Source organism: Mastacembelus armatus, chromosome 1, assembly GCF_900324485.2.
Source record: "Mastacembelus armatus chromosome 1, fMasArm1.2, whole genome shotgun sequence".
Classification (NCBI taxonomy): Eukaryota; Metazoa; Chordata; class Actinopteri; order Synbranchiformes; family Mastacembelidae; genus Mastacembelus; species Mastacembelus armatus.
Window position 1 is genome coordinate 25,123,042 of NC_046633.1, and position 27,114 is coordinate 25,150,155.

The following is a 27,114-nucleotide window of genomic DNA, read 5'->3' on the forward strand; positions in this document are numbered from 1 at the left end:
GTGTATTTTTAATCTTTTTTTGGACAACAATTTGGGTCCATGACACAGGATTAAGATATATCAGATATATATTAACAGTACATGTTGGTAATATCAGTAATTCCATTGTTTTGATGTTTTGATGTTGACAATAAGAAAAACAGTATCAACAGTATTATCCTTTTAAACTCACTACCATAACTTGAATAACAATGTGCACAAAACTCAGCGATGGATTTTGATGGAAGTGTGAGTTTAGAGGTGAGTGGAGCATTAGGTGTAGATCATGCGTGAGAATACCTTCATTACCTTCCTGAACAGAGTAGAGTGTATTTACTGTCAGTGTAATTCAAACGTCAGGCTTCAGCCTGACACACATTCCTTGGTCCCTCATGTCCTTCACTTCCAACCCTTCCACCATCCCTTGACAATACAATTACCTCATTACAGTAAAAAGTAGGTAACCCATAATTTTTGTCTCCATGAAGCAAAGGGGGAGACGGGCTGTAATGTAGTGTGAAGGTAGCACACATCACGTATGACTGACATGCTGTATATACATAGTTACATACACACATAGTTCACATATGTGTACAAATGCACATGAAGACCCGATTGCAAACATACACAGTGCATGAAAGTGTAAGTCGTTTTAGAGGACATGTAAGCAAAATATCATAGATCATATCATTTTCCAAACTCGATTTTCTAATTAAAATAGGTGATAGTTCTCATTCCTCAGTAAGCATGAAAAAATATTTTGACCTTAACACGTGTTTGGTTCAGAGTTGCTAAGCTATGATAGCTACTGTATGATAACTGTATTAAACACACACAGGTGGATGCCACTCTATGGTTTGACTTTCTTATATTGTGCTGGAACTACTCTTTTAATCTAGACATTAATCATTGCACTTATCTTTTTGAGCAGTGCAGGCTATTTAAAGAGTTAAACTACAGGCAGTGTTCAAATGTGACCTCCAGTCATCTCCATCACCTTCCTTCAGTATATTTCACTCAGGACAAACTAAAGACCCCTGACAAAATGCTGGTCTCAGTACAGCTTCTTTGCAGTGTTGCCTCTGGTCACAAACATTCATGTACAATCCATGTTGGCTTCTATGTCCCGATGAGTTGCTTGGCAGTTTTACACGGGTGACTCACCCACCCTTGACCAATCCATGACACCAGATATTAGTCTCCTGGAGCTCCAAGAGTGGCTCTTCCTACACCCCTTCCTCCACTTCTGTCAAAAATGTTTTGACAGAAGTGTCTGTCCACACATTTGGTGGCCTACATTACATTTCACCACACCAGGTGGCCAGCTGACCTGTTGTGTTCTCTGTAGCACACTAAATGTTCTAAGATAATTCATAGGGGATTGTCATGGTTCCTTGACAATAAATGAGTCACCTTGTCTGGTTTTGAATATTCATAAATAGTTATGTTGTTCCATCTTCTGAAGTTGAGATGCAAATATGTCATAACTATCTGTGCCTTACCTTCCAGTTCTCTGTCTGTATGACTCATAACCTCTTTAGTGACTGGGTCCATGTCTCTGGTTTCCAGGATGACCACTCTATGTTTTTCCAGTTTGGTCCATCCATCGAGCAGCAGGCCTCTGTCATGTTGAACATCATGGAGGAGTATGACTGGTATATTTTCTCCATAGTCACCACATACTACCCTGGCTATCAGGACTTTGTCAACAAGGTAAATAAACAAACAGCTTAATGAAAAATGTATAATATACACTAATTACTGTATATACCATGCAGGGTATATACAGTACAAGCTATGCTGAATTATCAACAAGGCATTAGCTTTCTATAAAATATAACACTAGGCAATAAGTTGAAGCCAGAAATTGCAAGGGTCATTATCTGCAAAGATAAATGCATCACTTTGATTAAAAACTGACTCCAGACGAAGCAGGGTGTTCATTAGTCATCAAGCTAATGGCTAAAAACTTTTTCAATCATGAATTGAAATGAAAGATTCTCTTTTATTCTGCATCCCAAGCCCATTAGGTATTATTATGTCTTTCTTTTGAAGACCCATTACTGAAGTCCTCTGATGAGACATGTCTTACCTTTATCTTTTTTATTATTTATTTTGCAGTTTATTTAGCAAGGATTACGCACAGTTTATAAAATTATGCTAATAAAAGCTGTTATTTCTGAAGTTCTATTTTCTGATTGCTTTAATGGATAAGACAGATTGAATAAGCATGTCCTGTTGAATCTTCACACTAAGAACACGCTATTTAAAAAGGATGTTAAACGATCCCGAAAGACTGAACTGATCATGTTAATTGATAATATTGGAGCAGCGTCAGTGTATGTCCACAGTAGCCAAGTTTGCTTTGTGTGTAATGTATATTATTTAATATCAGCTGTTAGTTTTCGCTTATATATCTGAAAATATTGTACAAACAGCTCAAAGCTCAGATGAAGTCAGAGAGAAAAAAAGCTGAACCTATTTCTGTTTTTTCCAGTTATTATCAGCATCATAAATCCTTTCTGTCCATGCTCAAACAAATATCAGGCATACATAAAAGATTCAAGGTTTCTTTTTCTTCTTTCAACACAAAATAAAATGTGTGTTTTAATGGGACATAATATGTCCAGAATGCTTTGCTCTGTAATTTCCCTTGAAGTGATTTCCTTATGGAACAGCTATTACTATTTGGCCCTGAAGCAAAAAACACAAGTCTTTACTCTTCAAGCCATATATTTAAGTTAGACATCAACAGATACAGATTTAGAGGCACTGCTAAAATCTTTTATTTAGTAACATCTATTAACATTGTTGTAATATGATTATAAATACAAAATTAACAAACAAAACTCACTCTGTCTCTATCAGAGTTTCCACTGTATGTTAAGATTTGGGAGAAGAGGTTACGTAATCTTGTTACATTTACAAAAAATAATGCACCAGTGCTTCCTACTCCCAGGAGATGTGTAAAGACAGAACAGTTTTGCAATCTGGCAGCTGGGGGAGGAGGACATCCTTTGTTCCAGTATCACTCCACTGAATGCGTGCATCCCACACTTTTTAAACTCACATATCTCTTTCCCATCTAGGTCCGCAGCACCATCGAGAACAGTTTTGTGGGCTGGGAGCTAGAAGAAGTCCTCCTACTGGACATGTCAGTGGACGATGGAGACTCCAAGATCCAGAACCAGCTGAAGAAACTGCAGAGTCCTGTCATTCTGCTCTACTGCACAAAGGAGGAGGCCACCACTATATTCGAGGTGGCTCATTCTGTGGGCCTCACAGGTTATGGCTTCACGTGGATCGTGCCCTCACTGGTGGCCGGAGATGCAGACATGGTTCCCTCTGTCTTTCCTACAGGTACAACCACAACACCACAAAAATAGCCTCCACTGTGGCTTAGTTCTAATTAATAGTCCAGATTTCAGGTAGATTTCTGCCTGGTTCTTGAATATCTTAGGACTAATTTACTATGAATTCTAGAGAAATGAAAACTTCCTTCAAATTACATCTTCACTTTCATTGCTCACTCCACAATATTGTTAGCTAGATGTTATAATTTGGATAATGATCATGACTATAATCATGACAACCACGTGGCTGGACATGCTCTTCATTCTGATTTTAGTTAATCACCTTTCTATACCTCACTACCTGACACTGATAAAATCTGACAAATTTCATTCCACGATCTTGTCAACCTCCTGGAAGAGAGATCCCTCCTCTATTGCTGTTCCTGGGTTTTTTTTTTCTGTTGAAGGCTGCGAGATATGGTTATTTTCCCTGTTCTATATCAAATATCTAACAACAGAGGGGGAGACTTGTTATTTCCAGCTATTATAAGTGTCTTAACCTGACTCCTTCTGTTTACTCAAATGCAGAAGCTTCCATCCTGTTGAGGGATGCACTGAAGTTTACATCGTGCATTTCCCTCTGAATTATGTATTAATACATTAGGGAAGTTAAGAATCAAAATAAATTTGGAAGCTCTAGAGACACAATGACTGTCCAGTGATCAATCAGAATATTATTACACATGTATGATTCATACCAGTATGATGTGTTTATACAGTTCAAAGATTTAAAGGTCAGAGGTTCAAGCAGGTTTAAACTTATGTAAGCACTGAGATACACACTGACCTCTATATTGCATTATTGCAGTAAGTTTTCAAAAATCTTTAGAGCAAGCATTTATTTTGAAAGAAATATTATATTATTCTTTTACATTGAAATGTGTATTTTCAGTATGCTGCCCCTATTTCTGTAAAGCTCAGTTAAGTAAGCTTCACTTTGGGTGAGTATGGTCAAACCGGACAATTTTCTACTCATTCTGTAAAAACGTCACATAAAAATGAGACAAATGTGGATTGACAAGCTCTACATTGATGTTGTGTCTCTCAGTTATAATAATTGGCTGAGCTTTGTCCTCACTGGAGTCCATCGTTAAGCGAATTCCCAGCGATGTTTTGAAAATATCTCTCCAGGGCGTCGGGTCAGGCAGGCAGGAGAGCAACCCCTTTGTCATTTTGCAGTGGCTCTCGCTAACACCTGTTCTCTCTCCAACCATATTTGAAGCAGCTTATTTGAACTTCAGTGCAATTACTCCTGTCATTCCATTCTGCTTGGGCAGCTGCAAAAAAACATCCCATTTCAACATGTGTGTGTGTGAAACCAGGAACGCTTTAGGCCTGAAAATGCAGGTTTGAAACTCTGATGTGAGCACATAACCCAAACCAGCCACAGAAAATGACTCAGAATGCTGTTGTTTATGGGTGTAAGAAATAGATGTTGACAGCAGATAGCCAGCAGTTCCTCATGCTTGAAAAGCCCAGCAAATCAAAACGCTGTGAGGGATGCCCACGATCTTGACTGATACTCATATTGAACAATTTTCCCGTGTTTTCAATCTCTGAGTATTTTTTCTTAATAGAAATGTAAAACGCTCTACTCTGGCTTGGAACAAATCAAAATACTGTAGGTACAATTGCATTCTTAAACTTATTTCAGTGTTTTGTTACCTGTCAGTCTCTTCATTTTTGTATATCTTTGCCCCTACAGATAATTTTCACTGCACTCTGCCTCTTCTTGCCTGCTTCGTCTCACATTTTTATGTCTCTCTCCCTCTTTCTTTATCTTTCCACAGATTTTTCTTTCAACTTGTTTCCCACTTTTCATGCATCCCTTCCTCTCACTTGTCTCACTCCACCTCTCTCTCTCTCTCCCAGGGATTATCTCAGTGTCATATGATGAATGGGACTACAATATCGAGGCCCGGGTACGTGATGCAGTCGCAGTCATTGCCACAGCGACCTCCACCATGATCCTAGACCGAGGGCCGCACACCCTGCTGAAGTCCAGCTGCTTTGGGACACCTGACAAAAAGAGCACCAACACTGGCCACTCGAAGGAAATACTGAAGTGAGTCAATGCTGGGTAGACGAGTGGTCATGGGGCTGGATCAGACAAATATATAATGATAACACACAGAGTGAAACTCCTGAGTAAACTAGAAAAGTTGCTCCCAAACAGCATTTTTCCAGTTACGGTTTAGCAGGGAGATAACGGATGCATTTTAGGGCTGTTGGAGTTCTCTACATGCTGACATATTTTGTGTGTTTTGGAGGTTGGTGTGTCTTTTACAAAACTAATTCAAGTGTAAGGAATGGGTTAGACTGATTTTATGCAGTAAATAACTATCATAACCTCCATCATTTGTAGTCAAGGTGTTACTGTATCAGTGTTTAGAGTAATGATAGAGGCTTTGGCTTGTTCTTTGCTAATTTGGGGAATAAATAATAAAATCATTTGCCAACCTCCTCAGTAAAGCTGCAGGTATGTTTGTTCAGTTCTTTCACTGCTGTCAGGTGGTCAAATACCTGTGGAGAGTTTAGGGGAAAGCATTAGCTCATGCTAGATACTTAGAGGTTTTGTGTCAATTGACTTGAGAAACTGCTTTTGTTTACGACAGTGAGACTCAGTTGTAGAATAGAGAGCTTGACAAAGCACCAGTAGGTTAGTAGGGTGGGGTCAGTTGAACAAGGATTAAAGACCAATTGTCTTTAGAATTAGTAGGTTTGTTTCTACATCGACTTTTCACTGCTGAGAAGAACATGGCAAATGAAAACACAGCGGACCATGTTCCACTAGTTTTAGAAGCTATGAAATATATTCTGGTACAGAAAATGAACATGTGCTTTGTGCACAATGCAAAAACATGGACTGAACAAAAGCATATTAATTAACCCATTTTATTTAATGTGACAGAGTTAAGGAGCTGGCTGGTAAAAATAACAGGATCAAAATGTAATTTGGTTTTAAGTTGCAGAGGCACAGTTGAAAATATCAAAATGAATCCAGGAAATATGCAACATTGATGATGAAAATATCTAAATATGAAGCAGCATTAACAATACTGACACACTGCTTGAGGAGAACTAGAACTGGTTTAACAGACCAATAAAACTTAAAACACATGTTGAACAGAACATTAACTCTCCCACTTGTAATGTCTCGTCCAATCTTTAACCCACGGCCATCTATAAAGGAACCCATCCTTCCTCCTTGTTTTGCTCTTTAGCATATGACAGAACAGGCTGGAGCACTGGTATTCAATAATTAATCCCCATTCAGCTTCATAGGCTTCATGCTTTTATGGTTCGCAGTGATCAGGTTTCCCAGCTAACTGAGTGATTTGGGACAGTCGGACTAATGAAAAAAGACGTACATGGTGTTAGAGCATGACATTTAAATGCTTACTTATTAAGCTTAATAAAAGCTTAGAATGGCTGATGCCAATCCTTATTAAATGTACAATATCATAGTCTTACAAAACTCTGCTCTTACCTGCCTCTAATCCTGATATTTCACTATATTGTTTTTGTTTTATTCACCATCAGTTTGAATCTGAGGACTGTGAAAAGTGATGGAAGCATTGTTCAGTTTCCCCTGACACTAATTTATTAATGTTCAGGTTGAGATTGATGTATTACTGTAAATTTTAGAGCCGCTCTTTACCTGTGTTTCTGTTTTTAGTATCAAGAACACTTAGGCATGCTGTCTGATTCCACCACCAAGAGGACTGAGATAACAATAACCCCACAGCTATGAATATTTCAGTCCCCAAAGGGTGCTATCAGACACAGGGTTAGCTCTCAGTCATCCTTCAGACACACACCTGGGATGCTGCTCTCGTGTGTGTGTATGTGCGCGCCTGTGTTTAGAATGGTGTGTTGCGAGTGTGCGTTTTCCAACCAACCTTTCAATTTTTCTCCATTCGACTGAGTGAAGGTAGAGAATTTGAATCGGTGGATCTTGATGGTGACCCCAGAGGCTAGAAACAGCCCAGCACACACATAATTCCACTTATTCCATCCCCTTGTCTCCAGGGACCAAAGCAATAATAAGGCCATATGTCTCTGTGTGGTCCTGTATTGCTACAGGCCACAGTGGGCTGCATGCAGGCTGGATTAGCATGCTCTCCTGTTGGCGCTGATGGACGGAGATTGGAGGCGCCAGTGAGTCACACTGTCAAATTTGTTTAGGGGCTGCTTGACCTTATAGAGCACACACACACACACATATAGAAACATGCATTCATAAATACATAGACTGAAAGCACTCGTGTGCTCTAACACTCTAACACAAATAAGCAACTGCACACACACGAAGAGCTCTAGAGGCCATCCATTGTTTCCTGGCTGACGGAGACGACAGGAGCACTGGGATAATGAGAAAATGTGCTCCAAGTGGTTTGGATGAGGCGCTAAGGGGCTTATTTGTGTGTGGATGTTGCATGGATTGTATTATTTGTTTGTGCGCTTGCATACAAATTCCCTCTCAAATCCCAGTGCTGATGCACAAATGCTCCAGAGGTAGGAACAATGTAAGAGACAATTAATATTTTGTAGTGAGTTTGATTTCATGTGATCTAATGAGACATTTGTCTTCATATGTGAGGGCTGGCTGCATTTGCTCAGACCAAGCCTTTCAGTGCATCTCAGCAGCCATCTGACACTTATTGCTTCTCAAACATGGTAGGTGAGCATGCTGCTGTCACCCAGTTCCACCTTTAAAGTAGCTTTCAGCTGCAGGAAAGCAGAATTGTTGATTTTCCTAATGGGCAAAATAAAAGTGTTGGTCTAATAAAGCCTTGCTCTGTTTATTAGAAGATGAGCTTGTCATTTCATCTTGCACTTTGGCATCTGGAGCACAAATGAGCGTCTTTTTCACAGACCATTGCAGTAGAAGTGGGCCAGAGTATCAATTTACATATCTGTGATTTGTGTCCCCTGCACTTTGTGTCACGTGGCCCCTACAGTACCTGACTGTGTGGATTCCTCACCTATTGCTCCTCAATATATTCTTGTCCTTCTTTCTTTTCCTCGTGACACCCTCTGATACAGGTGACCATTCCCAATTCAGTTTTCTTAGGTGCCCCCGGAGCAGATCCGATCGAAAGTGTGTTACTTCATACGTGTACTCAAACATGGAGTGTCGCATATCGTTTTGTTTGTTAGAATCCATAGAACAAAGTGCAGCCATGTTTAGTCCAAAAGACGTAATATTATACAGTAAATCCATAAAACCATCGTTCTCCTCATGAAAAGCTGTAATCCGGTTTGTTTTACGGTTGATTTCGCCGTTTATTCTATAACGTTTGACATAGCAAACTTCTGTGAATCACATCAGGCCTCAATTAAACATGAACTTACGTTTCACAGCGTAACTAACCCTAAAACCAATAGAATTCACATCCTCAGAGCAAATCCCAGTCAGGGGGCATAGACTAACTTCGATTGACAGTAAAATCAGCCAGTTGCATTGTTCGTCAATGATGACTGACGCATCTTGTAGCCAATGATGAGGCCTTTCCAACAGTTTATGACTCGTTAAATTTGATGACGCATCAGTGGGCTTTAAATGGCCCCCACCGCTACTGTAAATGTTGCCTTGACAACGCTGGGCAAGCAGCGCCCGAAGCTAGAGGGGGAGGGGAGTCATATTTCACATTTTACAGCGCGCCGATAGAAAACTGGGAAGCTTTTGCTTCAAACAACACCAAGGTCGTCAATGTAACTCTTAAAATGTAAGAACAACAGCTAGTTTAATTTGGGTATGTATTTTTCAGCCGTGTGCCGAAAACGGGGCGGGGCAGCTAACAGGTTAAACTCTGTCCACTGTGTCCTCTCCATATTAAAAACTAATTAATATGAGGGACATTAAAAACCTATAGGAAGTTTTTAAGGCCTTATTGTCATTTAGTTTATCATTGTTAGTTGTAGGTATAAATTTACTTTCTGATGATTTTTTTTAGTTGTGCTCACACAGGAGGGGACCACAGACATTCATTAAACTTGATTTTAATTAAAGTGATTTTCTCTCTTTGATTAAAGACTATTACCCAACTGATGTGGTATTTAAAACTAATATCAATATGCCAGAGTTTAAATAAATCACATAAGAAATTAGCTAATATTTATTTTAATTATTTAACAACCACACTAAGAAAAAAAAATCTTAGTATTTTTTTATTTCCAATAACAACAACAATCAATTAAAAACAATTACCAGTGATCAATTAATTTTTTTTAGACCCCACAGTTTGTTAGTGTAGGCCCCTTAAGTTAAACACATTTTCAACAAGAATGTTTTCGACCAAACGGTTGAGCAGACTGTTAAAGGGTAATTATTTTGTTCATCAAATGTCAAAAAAATTGTGAAAGCCGCTAATTAGAATTTATCAGATGCCAAAGTGATGTTTTTAAAATGTTTGACCAGCCAACACTCCAGCTCGTAAAAGTTGAGGAGAAACGCAGCAAATCCTCATATTTGGGAAGCCAGAAAAAGCAAAATAACATTTTTGCTTCAGAAGTTAATCAACTATGAATTCATTATCAAAATTAATTGCAGATATTTTTTTGGTCAAATTACTGGTTTTCAAACTGTTTTAGCTTTATAGTTTTACATAAACACACAGACCTCACATGCACCACAGTGTTTGTTACTGATCAGTGCATTCCCACGGTGCAGTACAAAACCTTAGTGCCTTGCAAAGCTCTTTCTTACATTCATAGTCTCACCAGTGAATGAAAATACTGTTACTCTACAACTGTGGGGATGTTTACTGCATCCCAGTGTCGTTACTGCGGTTATGTTTTTTCCATCCTAACTGATCTAATCACCTTGTACCTTATTCAGTTTGGGAATTTTGGGTCTTACTGCATTCATGTTTGAGTTCAGAGAGCAATATTAACAATGAGCTTATTCAGTTATGAAAGATGTATGGCAGTATCTGCAAGGCATGCTGGGATGATAAGGCATCTTTTTACTTGTTAAATGGATTTCTCTGTTATGATTGTTAAACATACAAAATCATTGCACATTTGTGAGTTTAGATTAGTTTTTAGATTTCGTTTTTTGACAAAGATTGTTGATAGACTGACACAAAACATTTCCCTTGACATGATGGTGCATTATCTTTGTTTTAGAAATTATTTAGTAGCTGTTTTTAATATTGAATGAACTGTGCAGGGCTTAACTTACTATACAGCATAGCTGTGCTAATCGCTAAAATTTGTTCAAATATAAATTATGTAATATCAAGTAATATGTTTTTAGGTTAAGCTGCTTTAGTCAGCAATTCCTCAAAAATAATGTATTTTAAACCAGTACTAAGTTCAACCCTTCACTGTATTTTCTGCTTATTATGAAGTAACATAATATTAATCTAGTGCAATAAAGTACAGTGAATAATTGAGCATATGTTAGACTAATGTGTGAAAGAGAGAGAAGCCCATTAGTCTATACCTGTTATTTTGTAGAGGGTCAGGGGGCACAGATACACACTCATGCTTGCTCTCACACCTACAGTCAATGTGTTGTCACAAATGTCACAAAAACATCAAAAAGTTTTAGTCATCACACCAGCACAACTTACAAACCCTGTAATTCTACAGACTGAAATAAGTTTTCAGGCTAAGAGGACAAATGTAGTTTTTAGAGTTTCTCTGATGTGATGAATTATGCTTTGGCAAGTTACAAGCAGAGGGATGAAATCAACAGAGGCATTTGGGCTCCTCATTAAGAAAATGTGGTAGGGTTTTTGTGAGCTACAAAAACTTACCACATTTTCTTCTTATTTATGCTTCTTCATAAATAATCTTTAGTAATGACTGTTACTACTAGCAGAACTCTACCCACCAATATTTGATATTTGCAGGCTGTAGAAGGTCAGCATCCTTGCCTGCCACTGCCTCCATTTTAAATGAGAGGCGGTTCTGTGTGATACAGATTCCACAGGTAGCCGTCTGATGTCTTCTGCTCAACTGGGTCCTCATGGACTCAGATCACACGGCACTCCTGTGGACACGTTTATTAAAGGCTGACGCTCAAACAGACTCGGAGCCTCACATCTTTGCTATTTGTAGTCCACATCACTGACTGTGTGTGTGTGTGTGTGTGTGTGTGTTTATACTGTCAGAGCTGTGCCACAAGCAAACCAGGCAATGAATAAATTTTTTTTTTTTTTGTTTGATATTTACCGTGTTTTTTTTTCTTTTTTTGTTCAGTTTAGCATCCAAAGACCGCATGTAAGTGAAAATTCAAGTACAAGCCCCAAACTCAAATTCATTTTAGAGAATATGTATTTTAGATGGTTGGGAATCGCACCGAGCTGCAGATTTCATGAAACTTCAAAAGGCACAAAGGCTTTAATTATGACACATGTTGGAGACATTTAACTTGCTGATCATTATGAAGTAATAAGTTAATAAATTATTCACAATCAGGCTTGATGTGCAAATTATTGTTCATCAGAGATTTCAATTATGTGTTCAGTTTCACATGGGGTCAGTCAGTGCAGTTTGCATGTTCCCCCCATGTCTGTGAGGGTTTTCTCAAGGAACTCCAGCCCCTCCTGCAACCCTCCATAGGAAAAGCAGTATAGATAATGGATTATAAGATATGATGACATTGTCAACTGTGTTTTAGTGGCTTTGTGTTTCTGTATTGCGTCAGCTATTTCGTGCTACTAAGCCAATTTGTGTAAAGTAGCTGTTTATCAAACGTTCTTGCCATCCTGATATAAACTGGAAATACTGCAGGTTTTAATTGTTTTGTAATTAAACACAGACACCTTGTCAGAGGAGTGAACAAAAGGCACAGCTCTTATACCATATGTGCTCTGCATTACGATAATATAGCACATCTGTAGCTGTACATATTGCCCTCCTCACAGAGTTGCTGCTTCTATCCTGCAGGATTTGAAAAGTGTAGCACATGTTTCATCAAAACCTGGTAACTCTTCAGAGGCAGGTCTTCTGCAGTCATCTCAGATTATGAGTCATCCACCCAAACCTGATACAGTGTGTGTGCGTGTGCATGTGTGTGTGTGTGTGTGAGAGAGAGAAACAGACTGTACAGTTTGTCACACACACACATATAATTGTATTTCTATCTTTGTGAGGACACTAATTGATGATGATGGTGCATTCCCTAGACTCATTTTGACCATCACAACTAAACACCTAACCTCAGTTCTTACCCCTGATTCTAACCTTAACCCTAAAACCATGTCCTAATAAGAGTCTGTAAAAGTGAGGACTGGCCACAATGTCCTCACAAAGATAGAAGCACAGGTACACACACAGAGAGACAAAGTGGAGATATATATTTTTGCATTCCTGCACTGCAGTGACACAGAATTTGTGACCCTGTACAGCTTCACTTGTAAATAAAAAAAAGTCAAAATAGCCCTGAAATGCATTTGAAGTGATTTGAGAGGGAAAGCATTCCTGCCATTGATGATTCAATGTCTCTGTAACTAAAAAATAAATTCCCTTCACAGCCAGTGATCAGTTGGGGAACAGTTGGTGACCGCGGCGCACACAAGTGCTGCGTATGGCTGTGATGAAACCACATGAGGTTTTGTTACCAGCTCATCCCAGTAGTTTTTATTTTGTGTTCAGAGGGGAATTCCAACACGCAGAGGGATGCAACGGCATATAAGAGCTACATCAATAGTACAGGGCGGTAAAATGATAAAGCCTCCCCCGGTTGTAAATTCACAGCATGCATCAATCTTTGTAAAGGCACAGGTTAATGTACGGGCAGATGATCTTATTGATGTGTGATTGGACATGGCGCTCAGAGGTGAGACGGAGAGATTGATCTGAAAGTATAAGACTGCATGAGGGGAAGTGGGTAAACACTCAGCTTTAGACAGAGAAATGCTTATTTCTCTCTCTCGCTTTCTCTTATTTCAACCACCCTCTTGGGTAAGATTACTGTTCCCATGGCAACGCAGCTGATTGCATGAAAATTGCTGTGGTTGTGCGTGCCATGACAACACATTACATTACACTATACGGGTGTTATGTGCCTCCCTGTGTCCCTTTGTTCCAGTTTTGCGTATATTTACGTGTCACTCCATCATGATGACACACGTGCAGAGGGGTTGTCATGGTCTCAGCATGATCAGCAAGTGGTACCTCCTGAGTCTGGATCCTTTTGGCTCTCTTTTCAAACAGAGATTATGTTTAGGAGCGTAATCCCATGTTACACGTGCATTACAGCACTTTTAGTGTGTGGCCCAGCCAGTTTGCAGTAATAGACATTTCATGGAGGCTTGAGTCATATTATTGACTTGTTCCAAGCATGTAGCCTACTTAGATCTGTGTGTGTGTGTATGTGTGTGTGTGTGAAATGGTAGATAAATATAGCCAAAGAGTTTACAGATAGAGGCACTGAATGTTCTAGTAGGAGGTACTTGCGATACAATCTTGGGTAAGTTTCAGGCCCATTGCTCATCTGTTGTCTGCCTTTTTCAGTTGAAAGTTGATTTATTTATTTCTTTTATCACACTGTTGACTTGGTTGGAGTGATAGCGGGTAAAATGCAGATGACACCTCCTTTAAAAATCTGCACACAGCACCAAACAGACACAGCCCCTCACTCCTTGCATTCAGACAAGATATTTATTTCTCCGGTGGATTGTTTCGGAGGCACAGCATCTCCATGGTGATGTCAGCCCACAGATCAGGACAAGGAAGAGCGAGGGAATGAGGCGACAGGGAGAGAGAGATGATTCCAGCTTATCTGTCGCTACTGTACACTTGTTGCCTCACATGTAAATGGATGCTGATCTGTATTCACAGAGGCAGTTTATACACTCTCCACTCCTTCCCCAGTGTTCAACCTTTCACTCCTGGTGCATGCCTCACCTGCTCACAGTCTTCCTGTGCTCCTTCTTTCTGTCTGTCTTGTGTTTTACCAAGCCTCACACAGGGTCATTATTATATATTAACACTGAGGGTCATTATTAATATATTATATAGTCAGTGAAGGTGGAGGTAGCAGCAGCCTCAGTTTAGGTAATCATATATATATTTATATTTAATAAAAAAATAAAATAAAAATGGCCAGCACGGTGGGGTAGTGGTCAGCACTGCTGCCTCACAGCAAGAAGGTTCCTGGTCTGAAACCCATCAGGGGCCTTCCTGTGTGGAGTTTGCATGTTCTCCCTGTGCTTGTGTGGGTTTTCTCCAGGTACTCTGGTTTCCTCCCACAGTCCTAAAACCTGTATGTCAGGTTGATTGGTGACTCTAAATTGCCCATAGGAGTGAGTGTGAGTGTGTGCGGTTGTCTTTGTGTGTCTATATGTGGCCCTGTGATGGACTGTTGACCTGTCCAGGGTGTACCTCTGCCTTTCACCCAAAGAGACCTGGGATAGGCTCCAGCTGATCCTTGTGACCCTGGTTAGGAATAAGGGGGTATAGATGATGGATGGATGACTTAATGAAAAACTAGTTGAGTCACCTTGCAGAGATGTTCAAATGGTCATTTGAGGATCCTGGTCCTGCTAAGAATGGTACTATTGCTACTACAGTAATAATATTAACAGAAAGTTATAATTAAATTATTGGCAAATCATTTGCACAAGTGTAAATTTGCATAAGGGATTTAAAATAAGATTTTACACATCTGTGTTCCTCTGGTGGGTCAGTTTACAGTTTGGATCTACAGAAAAGGACAAATGCAGTGTCCGGCGTTCAGACCCCAGATCTCTGTCTACTTTTCGAGGTATAATGCAGACATACAGTAAAGATCCAAAGAGATACTAATGCAGAAACAACAAAGCAGATGTGTTCAACAGGCTAATGAAAAACCAGTGTGTTTCAGATATTATACATAGCCATCTCCAGACATTCTCTGTACCAATGCATTTCACAAAAGAACATTACTAGTATCACACAGCCTGATATTTGAAAGTCTGACAGAACTGAATCATTGGCCATACCTGTGAACAAAAAGTAATTGAAATGTTTTGGGTCAGTATTTCAATGTTTGAGGCATTTGAGAACATTTATAAAAAGAGTCATTGATTTATGTACTGCTGCCACCACCCCTCCCACTGTTAGCCTTTTGACAGCTGTAGAAAAGTGACCAGCAGGTTACACTGTGGTAGCAGAGCTACACTGGTACTCTTGCTTGTTTTCTTAGTGTCATTTTTTAACACAGCAGGTGGCTGTTTTCAGCAAAAAAGCTTTAAAACCCACTGCACACTACCTGTTCAGCACCAAGTGGAAGACACACAGCATTATAGACTAGCTGGTAAACAAGGTGGAGCATTTACCAGGAAAAGACTCTTGATATTTCCTTCAGGTGTTACAGATCAGACCAAACTCAGAGCTAAAGAGAACGAATTATGAACTTAAAGTTGACAGCAGGTCAGAAGGATGAGGCTAACTAAATGCTAACATGTCATATTGACTGCTGGATGGAATAAATAGGCCATAACATCCTAATAAGATAGTAATGTCAGGATTGTGTTTACAGCTAAAAATTAATTCACACATTTAAAGAAACACCCAAACCCAGTCTAAGTTAAAAGTCTACACTAAGTTCAGTTTATCTTAGTTTGTCTCTGGTGTCAATAATTAAAAAATGTGTAATATTTAACACAAGTTTAATCTTGTTTGAGCTGTGACTTATGGGTTATCTATCAATTATGCTTTTTTAGATTGAATCAAAGGTCAGAAATAAATAAGATAAATAATTTTATTTTGTGATCAGTATTGATATTTGTGACACAAATGTGAATCTTCATTTTCAGGTACCTCATGAATGTGACATTTGAAGGCCGAAATCTGTCGTTTAGTGAAGAGGGACACCAAATGTTCCCCAAACTGGTCATCATTCTTCTAGACAAAGACAGACAGTGGGACAGGGTGAGTATCTTCTCTTTTCTTCTCATCCCCCTTTGCATCTAGCTCCTCTCCCTTCCTCTAATCTGTCCCACGCCTTTTTATTTCCTGGTTTGTATTTTTCACCCTCTGTGATGTGTCTGTCACTTTTTTATTTGGAGTGCCTCCCTGCTACCTAAAGTACCTGTTACCGTAGCCTGTATATCACACAACCCTACTCCCACTCACTCACAGGTTGGCAAGTGGGAGAGAGGCTCTTTGACGATGAGGTACCATGTGTGGCCTCGCTTTGAGCTGTACTCTGGAGCGGAGGAGCGGGAGGACCACCTGTCCATTGTGACTCTGGAGGAGGCGCCATTTGTCATTGTGGAGGACGTGGACCCGCTGAGTGGTACCTGCATGAGAAATACCGTGCCGTGCCGCAAACAACTCAAACTCAGGTGAGAATTTAAAGTTAGATTTGGTCATCAAAAAACTTCAGATGTATTTGTTTCCTTCTTAAGATATTTTGGTCTTGCAAGAATAAAAAATCTGATTTGTTTTGAACTTTTAAAGTCAAGTCAAGTCCTTAAAGTGAAAAACTCTCTCACTGAAACTTTGTGTAAGACATATTGATTTGTTCATCAAAATGGTTGTGATATGAATCATATATGTTTTCAAGTGTAGTGTGAAACCTTGCATGTACACAAAGTCATTTGTCACATGGGTTTTTATACCATAAAACAGCTGCCACTGTAGTTTAGCAGAATATTATACAATCTGTAATGCAAGGTAATGTGCAGGTGTGGATCAATGCTTTAAATGTGCATATATGAACATGTATGTATGAATGTGTGTACTGTAATAATTCTCTTTTTTCTCCTATTCTTTAAAAAAAGAATTTATGTCATCCTATTTTCTCCTGTGATTTGCTTCACTCAGTTCCCTGCTGTTAAATTAATTATTGTCTTATTATTGCCTCTTCAACCTCTAGTTGGCCCCTTCACGTGGGTGTGTTGGCTTCCTTTTCTATCACTAGCCTACCTGAAATATCCTGAGGGTGTCCTACATCTTCTGGTTCCCCCTGTTCATTCTCCTGTTCCCCTTTTCTGCCTCCTGTCAGTCTGTCTCTTCCATCAAAGACTTTCTCACATACGCCATTTCAGGCACAGGCAGCAGTAAGCTACAGAAAATATGCAGGATTTTTCTGCAGCCAGGAATATTTCAGGAGCCAGCTGTGTGGAGTTATCTTTGTATGCATGAAAGCAGACATATGTAGACACAGTTTAGATATACCCATGTGTTCACATTATTCTTTGTTATACAGTGCATTTTAGCTGGGGAATCATGATGGTTGTTCACATGCAGGAGCTGAATTCAGTTGTCTATGAATGGAGGTTGACATGTCCTTGTGTGAATAGAAAACGCTCAACCACATTTGTCCTTGGACTGGCATTGGAAACATCCTGTAACTGTGCCAGAGCTGCAGTTGTGTTCTTACACACAGCTGTTATGCACCTGTATCTGCTGTGAGCCAAAACAAACAACTGAATGATGACACAGTTTGGCCAAATCTGTGACTCAATGTGAATTATTCTTAGTCCCCTACTAATGTATAACATGGAAAACCTGTGCCAGAATAAAGTCGTGCTAATTGAAATGTGGATGTTGTAGTGAAAAAGTCACCTAAATTCTAATTGTTCCACATTGATGTCTCAATTTATGTTTTGATTTGGTTTGGAAAGTAGTGCATTCAGTGTGAGAGCCAGAGATGTGTCTTCTTGACACATTTGCATTTGTGGGGTTTTGGTACATCTGCATTTGAATTACTGCATACTCTTGGATAATTACTTTATATTTGATCTTTTAATTATTTTATTTATTTCATCCCTACCACTGTCCCCTCTCTCTCGTTTTAGTTTATTATGTACCTGAAATAAATGTTAATCTCAGACACTTTTTCTCCTGTTCCCATCTGTGCATCCTCACCCCCTCTTCATCCTCCAACCACCCACCAGCAACCAGACAGGTGATTCGGGGATTTACATCAAGCGCTGCTGCAAGGGTTTCTGTATTGACATCCTGAAGAAGATTGCCAAGATGGTCAAGTTTACTTACGACCTCTACCTGGTCACTAATGGGAAACACGGAAAGAAGGTTAATGGGACGTGGAACGGTATGGTTGGAGAGGTGAAGAAAATCTCTTTTTACACATAAACACAATTACTCCGTCCTTTCCACATTTTTCCAGAGACAGTACTGGATCTGATGTTTTTTGATTTTCATGTGCACATTTTGAGGTTGTTTTCATTGAATACCACAGGAAAAGCAGCAGCTTTGTTTCAGCTTAAAAATAGTCATAACAATCAGCTGATCACAGCTAGCAGGTCACACTGGAGACGTCACTACAGTCACTACATTGGACAGTGTACACCAAACAAAATAATGTTTTGTGTTTCTCTGACTTTCATCAGAACCAGGTTATTACTTCAATATATTTATTGTGATGCTGTTTATGAATTTCACTCTTGTTACATCATCACTATAGGTGGTGTCACACAATGTCCCTATTAATTTGTAGAGTGAGAAAAGTTGTTTCAGACGCCGCACAGCTGAGATTTGTTTTTTAGGTTTCTCTGTCTTGTTGCATTTATTTAACATTATTATTATATTGCACCAATTTCAAAAGTAATTTTTATTTGCAGTTTTGATATAGAGTTTAAAAGTGAATGTTCCAAGTCGTTTAATGTTGACCAGTTGATGGCAATGTTGGGGACCATGCACAGTACTTTCTATTTATTTATTTATTTGTTTATTTTTCAGGTTATGAGTCGACCATATTTTCTGTGAGAACATGCCATCATTAATTACATTTTTAATTATAATTGGCTTTAATTTATTTTTCATGACGTCATGATTATTAATTCAACATATGTATGTTTGTAGTTTTTTTTTCCTTTGCTCATCACTCTCATTCCCCACAGTTTCTCATTTCTAAATTATGTTTCTGTACAGTATGGATACACTGTACTGTGTTCTTGCCCATGAGAATTTATTTTTATGACAGGACTAATTATGTTGTCTAAACATCTCTCTATTTTTGCCAGCTTCTCAGACTGACTGTCAGGCCACAACCTGGCCTGAGGTGGAGTTTTGATCAGCTCCACAAAACCTCAGGAGGACAGTGAGGCTCCTAATCAGATATGGAGACAGAAAAGGACATAGGGAGAAAGAGAGAGTGATTGAAAGAGAGGAGCAGGGAAGGAGAAAGCAGCCTCAGGGAAAGACCACTGACCACACTGTCATTACCCTGTCTGTGTGTGATGTCCAACTCAAGTGATGTGACATAGAATGAATGTATTTTTATTTTACAAACTTACCTCAGTGAAAATGCACCAGGTAAAACACAGTTACAGTTATAACCATGGTATAATGTTCATGAGAAATGCATTAGCATGAAGATAAGTGTTTAGTGCACACATGCATAGATGCATTAGTCCATGTTCATAAGCACCTAAGCAAGCAGCTAATGATTTAATTTGACTTGTAGTAAACAGGACAACAGATGCAGAAAACAGAATGAGACAGAGAGAGAGAGAAAAGAGGGAACAGGCCTTTATGAAGAAGTGTATCAAGACAAAATAACTGTGCATTTCTGCTCACTCTGGGTGCTTTACCCTTTGTTAACACACAGTGTTTTGTGCTCCACTTTTATTCATGACTTCAGAAACCTGGAGTTAAATATACACCTTGAGAGGGAGGCCAGGTGGTGCAGACACATAATGATTCTCTTCTTCTCTATTCTTTCTGCTAAACTCAGACAAGATGGTGGCTTGTTTACGAGCCACAGCACTGAATTTCTTTAACCATCACATCCCTCTCACTGAAAACACACTGACAATGTTTCCTTCCTGTCTGTCTGTGGTTGGCTCTCAGGTGGTGGTGAAGAAAGCCCACATGGCGGTGGGTTCGCTGACCATCAACGAGGAGAGGTCAGAGGTCATTGATTTCTCTGTGCCATTCATTGAGACGGGGATCAGCGTCATGGTCTCCCGTAGCAATGGCACCGTCTCACCTTCCGCCTTCCTTGGTGAGGAGAAAAACACCTGGTGCTTCTGGCAGATGTACAGCACACAGTCGAGCACAGACAGACACTCAGATCACATAAGAAATGCACAGTCACAGATGGAAATGGACATATGTGTGACTACATTACATAAAATCCAGATTGTTTTTTAAAACCAGGGTCTTTTTCTGTAAGAATGGCTGAAAACTCAAACTTGCATTTTCATGAGATATGGATGAGATTTAAAAATCATAAGGTGAAAGGTTCAGCTTTATTGTCAGGATGCATTATAGGATTGCACAGTCAAATACGGTTGTTAAATTCTTGAGATTGGTTTTATTTGCAATTAATTTGAAAAATTGATTTGTGCCTGAGAAAATGCAGTGATAATTTTTTTTTTTACATTTTATAGGCCAAATGATTAATTGGGAAAATCATGTAATCGATAATGAAAAAATAATTAAAGCTTGCCAAACAATTGTTATAAAACAATCCCAATACAATGTCCAATTAGCGGCTATTCTGGAGCTTTCAGTCATGTTACACACATGAATTGTCTTGGAAATGTTGATGTTAGGGACATCTCCTCTCTCTCTAATTATTTTAAAGTCTCACCAAGAAGCTCCATCGATGTGTGAGAGGCAAAAATTAAATTAATCTTTTTGTCTGTGAGTAGTAGTATTAGACTCTACACCGATCAGCCATAATATTATGACCACTGACCGATAAAATGAATAACACTGATTATCTTGTTACTGTGGCTCTTGCCAGTGTGTTGGGCATATTAAGCAGCAGGTCAAGTCCTCAAAGTTGATATGCTGGACAAACAGCCAGTTTAAGGATCTGAGTGGCTCTGACAGGGGCCAGAGTGTGGTGGCTGGATGACTGGGTCAGACCATCTCCCAGACTACAGATCCTGTTGAGTGTCCCCGGTCTGCAGTGCTTAGTACCAACCAAAAGTCATCTGAGGCAGGACAAACAGATGACAGGGTCTTGGGTGTTCAGGGCTCACTGATGATGACATCAACCTGCTGTCAATTAAACTTTCAAATGTAATTTATCCTTTCCAAAAATCCCTGTTCTGGGGTCTGTTGGGAATGTTTGGCCGAACCCACTGTCAGGGAGGTCTTTAACTCACACCTCCGAGAGAGCTTCTACCAGATCCCGGGGGAGGCTGGGGACATTGAGTCTGAATGGACCATGTTTTCCACCTCCATTGTCGACGCAGCGGCTAGGAGCTGTGGCCGTAAGGTTTTGGGTGCCTGTCATGGCGGCAATCCCCGAACCCGGTGGTGGACACTGGAGGTAAGGGATGCCGTCAAGCTGAAGAAGGAGTTCTACTGAGCTTGGCTGGCTTGTGGGACTTCCGAAGCAGCTGACAGGTACCGCAGGGCCAAGCGTGTTGCAGCCCAGGCGGTGACGGCGGCAAAAACTCGGGTATGGGAGGAGTTCGGTGAGGCCATGGAGAAGGACTACCTGTCGGCCCCGAAGAAATTCTGGCAAACCGTCCGGCGCCTCATGAGGGGGAAACAGTGCTCTACCAACACTGTTTACAGTGGAAGTGGGGAGCTGCTGACCTCAACTGGGGATATTGTCGGACGGTGGAAGGAATACTTCGAGGATCTCCTCAATCCCGTCAACACGTCTTCCATAAGGGAAGCAGGGGCTGGGGGTTCGGGGGCTGATCCATCCATCACCCAAGCCGAAGTCACTGAGGTAGTTCAGCAGCTCCTCGGTGGCAAAGCACCGGGGGCGGATGAGGTCCGTCCCGAGTACCTCAAGTCTCTGGATGTTGTTGGGCTGTCATGGCTGACACGCCTGTGCAACATTGCGTGGCGTTCGGGGACAGTACCGCTGGATTGGCAGACCGGGGTGGTGGTTCCTCTTTTTAAGAAGGGGGACCGGAGGGTGTGTTCCAACTACAGAGGGATCACACTCCTTAGCCTCCCGGGGAAGGTCTATGCCAGGGTGCTGGAGATGAGGATCCGGCCTGTGGTCGAACCTCGGATCCAGGAGGAACAATGCGGTTTCCGTCCTGGGCGTGGAACACTGGACCAGCTCTACACACTCTCGAGGGTGCTCGAGGGTTCATGGGAGTTTGCCCAACCAGTCCACATGTGTTTTGTGGACTTGGAGAAGGCATTCGACCGGGCCCATCGTGACATCCTGTGGGAGGTGCTCCAGCAGTATGGGGTCCGGGGCCCTTTGCTGAGGGCTATCCGGTCTCTCTCTGTAGACTTTGCTGTGAACAGTGAAACTAGGTCAAAATATAAATACACTGGCTATTGTTGAAAAATGCAACAAGTACTATGGATAATAGTGTTTAAATTCTTGGAAATTTTAAGGGTTATAATTTTAAAAAGCTTTAAAAAATGAAATCTGGAACAATTACAATTCTGTCACAACTGGGCCAAGTAAATGGGCCTTGTGCTGAGGTCCCTTTGTTAACTAGGTGTTTGTCACAGACTACACTGTGGGTGAAAATTGCAAAGCTGAGTAAGGAGCAAGTGATGAAAAGTGCGCATTTGTGCCCACTATATTTGAGTACATCTCTCCATTCACACCTACTTTCCTCTCGCTTTCTCTCTTGAGAAGAGCTTGTTGAGATAAAATCCATTAATGTGCAACCAAAGCATGCAATACATATACAAACAATCATGTTGATACCAGGGGGTAATTTTTATGATTTGGTTTAATTTGGTTTAATGAACTTCCTCTCTCTGTTTCCCCACAAATCTGCCTCCCCTTCCCGCTTCCTCTGCTCCCTGCTGCACCCCCGTCCTCCTCCCACCCACCTCACCTCTCTCACCCCTCTATCTGTAATTCAGAGCCCTTCAGTGCTGATGTCTGGGTGATGATGTTTGTGATGCTGCTGATCGTGTCGGCCGTGGCCGTGTTTGTGTTTGAGTACTTCAGCCCAGTGGGTTACAATCGCTGTCTGGCAGATGGACGAGGTAAGAGGACACGCTCATAGTCACGCACAAGCCCAGAAAAAGCTGACAGTAAGGTACATTTCCTGGCAATCTCATGTGCTAAAATGGGACATTTCCTGTTGTTGGCGCTTGTTACCTTGAATGTACTATTTAGATGGAGCCCTCCATGTGCTAAATTACTTTTACAATCCCTTCTGAATGAGTGCAATGGAGCACTGGGACTTTCTGCTCGATGTCTTGGAGTACTTATCTGCATCTCCAGTCACTTAAGCTCTTTCACTAATGAAAAGGATCATTGACAAGAACTAGATAGGTGATCTGAAGTATTCTTAGCATTCCTATGTGAACAAAGACTCCTCTGTTCTAGCATTACAAAGGTCTTTTTTGTTGTGCCATTCTCAAATATTACACCGTTGTTACACCACCACCACCCTGAGGTTGCAAAACCGATGAATACACTTAAGTAGATCTTTCACATTACATTGAAATATATGTCAGGTTCAACAGCGTCTGATAGAACACTATGCCACTGAATCAAATATAGTTCCAGCAGGCTGTTCAAATCAATTTGCCCATCAAAGTCAATGGTTCACATTCAATTTATTTTTTTCTCCAGATTTTATACGCCTAGCTCTATTTGACTCTCGGATTGCATTAGCCTGCCACGATGTCAGCTACTCAAGAGGGGAAGTGTTATATTGCTGCTCACAGTTTTATCAAGGACCAGAGGGGATAAAAGTAATGGTGTTTGTTTTAGAGCACTATAGCACTGTTTTCTGAATGTCTTCTGTCACAGCAACCATGTATGCTGTGTGTGCTTATTTAAGGCTGTTGCCCTGTTCTTCTCCTCCAGCTGTAGAATAATTGCAGCCTGCTGGGTCCCATCTACCCCGTCCCCCCTTCTCCCTGTCTGTGATGCCATGCAGTTACAGCAGATAGTGTTTCCAACTTGTCATACTGCTGTAGAAGTAGGTGGAACAGAGTTAGAGCAGATCTAGTCTTTGCCACTTCCATACATCAATACAGGTCACAAATAAATGCAGATAAAGTGAAATAGCTATGATCTTTTACCCAACACTCCTTCCTCCCTCTATTTTCTGTCACTGTGTCTCCCAGAGCCCGGAGGTCCCTCCTTCACCATCGGTAAGGCCATCTGGCTGCTTTGGGGTCTGGTTTTCAACAACTCTGTCCCTGTGCAGAATCCCAAAGGTACCACCAGTAAGATCATGGTATCAGTGTGGGCCTTCTTCGCTGTCATCTTCTTGGCCTCCTACACTGCCAACTTGGCTGCCTTCATGATTCAGGAGGAGTATGTCGACCAGGTGTCAGGCCTGTCAGACAAAAAGGTGTGAATTGAAGGCACGGTGAGGGGTTGTTTTATGGAGAAAGGTGTGTGAGAAGTATGAAGTGTAAGGCGTCATGAAGCTGGATGGAGTTTAATGCTTGTGTGAGTAGATACGTTAATGATTCTGTTCATGTTTTAGGTCCTCGACTACTGATAATTTTTATGTTTCATTATTTGTATCATTTAATTTACCCTTTAATTATAAGACTGAACTTTTACAATGGCACCTCTTCAGCAGGATAAGTTATTATGGCCATTATTAAAACTGCAAATTAATCTATTTGATTTTTTTTTGGTGAATCACTAAATTGCTTAGTTTTTTTTAAAACGTGTCAGAAATTATCTTGTTAAAAAGCCAATTTGCTAAGATATTAAAAAAAGAAAAGTCACAGGTCCTAAGCTCTGAGGAGTTTGCAGAATAAATTACTTGATTAAATGATTACATGGATTGACTTGTATAAGATTTTGCCTTACATATAACCTTGATCTTCAGCTTGAGTGATCAGTTCATTTAGTGCTGAAATGATCAGTTGATTAATCAATAAGTCAAAAAAATAACCACCTTCTCTTTTTATAGTTTATTATTCCAAAACTCCAAACATACACAGTTCCAGTTTATATTTTTCCTTGTATACTGAACGTGGAAACTTTTGGTCTGTTGTGAAAAAACATCTCGGACTTGAGAAAAGATGATGGAATTTTTTCTTGACATTTTACAAACTAAATGATTAATCACTTATTGAGAAATATATTTATTAAATTGGGATTAAGATACATTGTTGAAGGCCTTGACTAATCATCTTGGCACTTGGTACTTTGGTTCTTTATTCTGTACAGTACATTTACATCTTATGTAGTGTTTGTGCTCTTATTTTGAACATTACTTTCAGCATTTAGTTCATTTTGAGCTTCCAAAAACAGTCCTGTGCTCCTGATCAGCTGTGCATTAAAGACTATTTGGTGCAGCTCAGTGCCTTTTCCATGCTAATGAGCACTCCTCTGTCATTTTCTCTGTGTGATTTCTTTTCCGGAAAACCCCCACCACAGTTCCAGAAGCCGAACGAATTCTCGCCTCCGTTTCGGTTCGGCACGGTGCCCAATGGGAGTACAGAGCGCAACATCCGCAACAACTACCGAGATATGCATACTTACATGACCAGCTTCCACCAGAAGAATGTAGACGAAGCTCTGTACAGTCTGAAGACCGGGTGAGAAGGGGAGGATGTGAGGAAGGAGGGAGTTGAAAGGATCTCAGCAGGGGGAGAAGAGACAAAGTTATGGAGCTGTGAGGTCCTGTACTGATGTAATACAGAGAAAAGATGATGAAGGAATAAGGAATTGCAAGCAGAAAGAGCATCCTGGGCAATGTGGGTGGTAGCTGGTGGATCAGTGTATCATCCTGCCACTGGCGACTAGAATAACAGCATAGTCTGTGCTTGCTGTGAAAGCTTCCTAATACTGGAAAGCAGTGATGATTTGGACTAAATGACCACACAAACCTGGAAGGCCTGAGGCGCCATATGATGGTAGTTTGAAACCAGTCAGTTTATCTGTCGGTTCATTTGGGTTAAAGAAGATAGAAGGAACTAGAATAGAATAAAGTAGGAAACCTTGTTAAAGTGGTGTGTTACCCAGACACATCACATGGTCAGTTTAGTTGCAATAGTCACAGAAGCTTTTAGCCACATGATCTCAAAGCCTCCAGCAGATAACATTTCCAAAACTGTAAGTTGGATCTTGTATTGATTTTGTTCTGTAGTCATATTCATTAAATATATGGCATTAACTGTGTGTGGAATTGTGCTTCTGCTTCCTTGAAGGTTAATGAGTTATTTCAGTGAAAGTATTGATTTGTACAACTTAGCAAAGGTTGTTTTTGTTGTAGACGAGTTGTCTCACAGTACAGTGCTATAGGAACCCCAGGAAGAGATTACATTACAACTGGTGGTCATTATATCCAAAATGGCTTACTTTCTGCTCTTTTGTTTGAGGGTCATAGTGGAATATTTAAGTGTTTTATTTATATAATTTCTATAATAGTAATAGTTTATCTGGTAAAGCTTTATTTTAAGTTTCATTGTCAAAAATGACAGCTAAAACAGAGAGTTCAGTTAAGACACTACCAGTTTATTAATTCCAATTAAATGCTAAGCAAGTGTTAGTCAGTGCACAGCAGGTCAGCTGCATGTGCAAGAACATTCATGAATGGAGAATACCAATAATACTATTAATAAATTATTGATGACTCAATATTTTCTTTGGTTTAAATTGACAAGTTCCTACAGGGAAATTACTCTGGAAATCAACTATATTTTACTACTTTAACAGTAACAATTTCTAGACCTTCTGTCAGATTCTGAATCATCATTATCCAGAAAGTTACACAGCACTTTACATAGTTTTACATAGTACTAGGAGTTAAAGGGAAAAACTAACCCATACGATGAAGTGTTCCTCTTGTGGTAATACATATGTCAATAATGACACAAATTATGACCAATGGTATGTATCCAAAAATCTCAGATTCATATAAAACCCTTGGTGGGAACAGTAATGATTAATCAGGGATGTATTTTGGACTACGTATTTCACCATCGCTGCTATAAGTGG

At 40.2% G+C, this 27,114-nt stretch overlaps 1 protein-coding gene across 1 annotated transcript in view; it reads left to right on the forward strand.

Moving 5' to 3' along the window:
- Positions 1-27,114, forward strand: part of LOC113128871 (glutamate receptor ionotropic, NMDA 2B-like) — a 72,653-nt gene that overhangs the window by 35,274 nt on the left and 10,265 nt on the right. Inside the window, exons 2-11 of the mRNA XM_026304478.1 lie at positions 1,549-1,692; positions 3,069-3,339; positions 5,205-5,397; positions 16,091-16,205; positions 16,416-16,621; positions 18,179-18,350; positions 20,097-20,250; positions 23,055-23,180; positions 24,276-24,505; positions 25,552-25,712. Of these exons, the coding sequence (XP_026160263.1) occupies positions 1,549-1,692; positions 3,069-3,339; positions 5,205-5,397; positions 16,091-16,205; positions 16,416-16,621; positions 18,179-18,350; positions 20,097-20,250; positions 23,055-23,180; positions 24,276-24,505; positions 25,552-25,712 (1,772 nt within the window). The remainder of the gene's footprint in view (positions 1-1,548; positions 1,693-3,068; positions 3,340-5,204; positions 5,398-16,090; positions 16,206-16,415; positions 16,622-18,178; positions 18,351-20,096; positions 20,251-23,054; positions 23,181-24,275; positions 24,506-25,551; positions 25,713-27,114) is intronic.